The 2,763-nt window shown below is 39.3% G+C and overlaps 1 protein-coding gene across 1 annotated transcript; it reads right to left on the reverse strand.

The window, feature by feature from the left end:
• Positions 1 to 1,124: 1,124 nt before the first annotated feature.
• Positions 1,125 to 2,531, reverse strand: LOC100023956 (probable E3 ubiquitin-protein ligase TRIML1). Its single transcript, XM_056808510.1, has one exon. It carries the CDS (start codon positions 2,529 to 2,531, stop codon positions 1,125 to 1,127), a length of 1,407 nt encoding a protein of 468 aa, XP_056664488.1.
• Between the last annotated feature and the right edge of the window lie 232 nt (positions 2,532 to 2,763).

Raw genomic sequence — 2,763 nt, forward strand, 5'->3', positions numbered from 1 at the left:
CATTCTTTCATTTCCCTCTTCCTCCTTTTCTACTTAAAAATGTTTTTATCTCCATTTTTCCTACCTTCATTCCTTCTTTCCTGTTTTTTTTTTCTGCCTCACTTTACAGATGATCTCCAATTCAAATGCTTGTTGATTATCATAATGGTAATTAGAAAAAACCCCAGTTTTTTAAATTATCAAATATAAACAAGATAGACTTTATTTTAATTGGTTTGAATAATCATACTCAACTTTATTGATAATTTCAACATGAATTCAAAAGAATATTCGTTTAGCATTTTTTATCTTCCTCATCCTTCTGTGCTTGAAAGATTTTGCCTCCTTTTTTCTCCCCTCAGTCCTTCTCACCTATTCCTTTTCTGCCTCCTCTAGCTCCCTCTTACTCCTCCCCTCTTCCCCTTCAGCTCCCTTTCCTTTCTTCTTCCTCGACTCCTCTTCTTCCCCTCCATATCCTCCTCTCATCCTTCTCCTCTACTCATCCCACTGCCTTTTGCTTCCTCCTTCTTCTGCTCCAAGTATAAGCAAAATAAATTGTATTCATTTTAATGAATATTTTTTTTTATTTTTATATATAACATAGGAATGATATATGATTTGTTATAAACATGTAATAAATATACTTATCCAAAGGACTGCCACCCTCAAAAATACAGGTAATATGATATAGGCTATTTAAATTATCATGAAGTACAAATTTCCTCATTCATCATGTGAAAATTTTTGCTTACCCACTAAAGAAGAATTCAATGAGGTAATAGAGTGAAGAAGGGTATGTTTTAATCTGCATTCAGAACCCATGGGTTTCTCCTGTGCCAGTAAAAATCCTTTTTCATCATGAGTCCCTTGGAGTTATCTTGGAACATTTGTCATACTGATAATATTTAAGCCATTCTCAGTTGTAAATGTACATTCAGTATTGTTGTGTACATTATTCTCCTGGTCCTGCACTTTTCACTTTGTGTCACTATATAAATCTTTCCAGGGTTTTGCTTTTTTCTGATCATCTTCAATCTCATTTGTAATACCACAACTTGTTCAGAATTTATTCTCATAGGGTTGGATAATTTTACATCATTGAATTTAAAAGTTTAAAAGAAGAGAAAGTCAGTTTCATTCACTTCTCACTGAGAATCTCCCATATTAATTAGCACAATTGATGCTGGAAATTTCTCTTTACGATGGCAAAAAGAGAAGTAAGGGCGAAGAGGCCCTTCAAAGGCCAAGTCTGAGAAACTACAAATTAAGGATCCATCTATAGCATCATAAAATGCTACATGTTTTTTATCGTAATCCAGAAAAATGCCCATTTTCTCTAAAGGCTGGCTCATAAGAAAGCCATCCCGATAATTCCAGAGGAAACAATCATTACACAATCTGAAGCTTACCAGGATCCAAAAATCCTTAGATGATGAGGAGTGTCTCCCTTTTCTCCTGATTGAATCTTTACAGACTCCCACTACCAACTCTGTCTTATTTCCTAACTTCACTTCCCAATAGTGTTTGCCTGAAGTGAAGGTCTGGGCCCCCAGTACAGCAATAGCATCATTAAATCTTTCCTTATTGTCAGGAAGGTCCTGTGGGACATCTTCATACTTGACACCCCTCATATCTTCAGACAGGATGAGATGTGGATTGGCTGATTTAGGATCAAAACTTATATCCCTCTGGAATCTCTTGAGCATCTTGGTCAAGCCAGTGATGGGCCTGGTGGCCCAGGCAAAGGAAGCAACCTCTGGTTCTTGAAGGAGCAGCTCCTCATTCCTTGCCAAAGTGTCCTTCATATCCTGGAGCATTTCCAAGGGCTCCTTGTCCAAATTCTCCTCTAGTTCTATTTTCATTTTTTCCAGATTTTGAATTTTTTGTAACAGTTTTGCCTTGTTGTTCTCCAATTTTACCACATTGTCTGTGTGTCTCTGGTCCAGACTTTGTAGATAGAGCTCTTCTTCCTCACATAAGAATTCCCGTAATTTCCTGTATTCTAAAATAACCGATTCTTTCAAAGAATGTATACCGTTCCCACAGAGTCTCCCTCTCCTTCCCACTCTGTCCAATGCAACATTATATTCTTCTTTTTTTCGTTGTAAGGTATTCAGGGTGTGCTTGATCTTGTCCTTGCACTTGTGAGCAGCCATTTCCAGGGGAAGGACTGTGTGATCCTTGTGCCCTGGGGCTAATACACAGGAATCACAGAGGAGCCTCTGGTCTTCTTCACAGAAGAGCTTCTCTTTTTCCCCATGCTGATCACACACATACAGGTCCACCATGCTCTCAAGCAGATGAGGTCTGAGCCTTTTGCCAGTCATAGACAGATTCTCCAACTTCCTATTAGGCACCACATCTCTGTCTTCAATGACTCCTCTGCATTCTGGGCAGTTCAATGTTGTATCTGCTTCTTCTCTGCACCTGAGAAGACAGACTCTGCAAAAGTTATGGCCACATTTGACAATCACTGGATCAGTGAAGTAGCCCAGGCAGATAGAGCAAGTCAGATTTGCCTTGAGGTTTTCAATTAAGTCTCTTGTATCCATGCTCCTAGGCTTCTGATTCCTTCCTTCTCAGATATTCCAACAGCCTTTACCCTTGGGGTCTGGCAGCAAAAGATGTCAGGACTGAGCTCTTGGGGTCTCTTTATGTTCCCCTCTAGGGTTGGCCCATCCTTTGACTCCACCCACAAAAGGTGAGAACTTTCAAGTTTTGATAGTGCTTCAGCCTCTGCTCCAGGGCTGAGTTCTCACCTTGCTTCTTATCCCATAATTCATT

The sequence above is a fragment of the Monodelphis domestica genome, chromosome 8 (genome assembly GCF_027887165.1).
Source record: "Monodelphis domestica isolate mMonDom1 chromosome 8, mMonDom1.pri, whole genome shotgun sequence".
Classification (NCBI taxonomy): Eukaryota; Metazoa; Chordata; class Mammalia; order Didelphimorphia; family Didelphidae; genus Monodelphis; species Monodelphis domestica.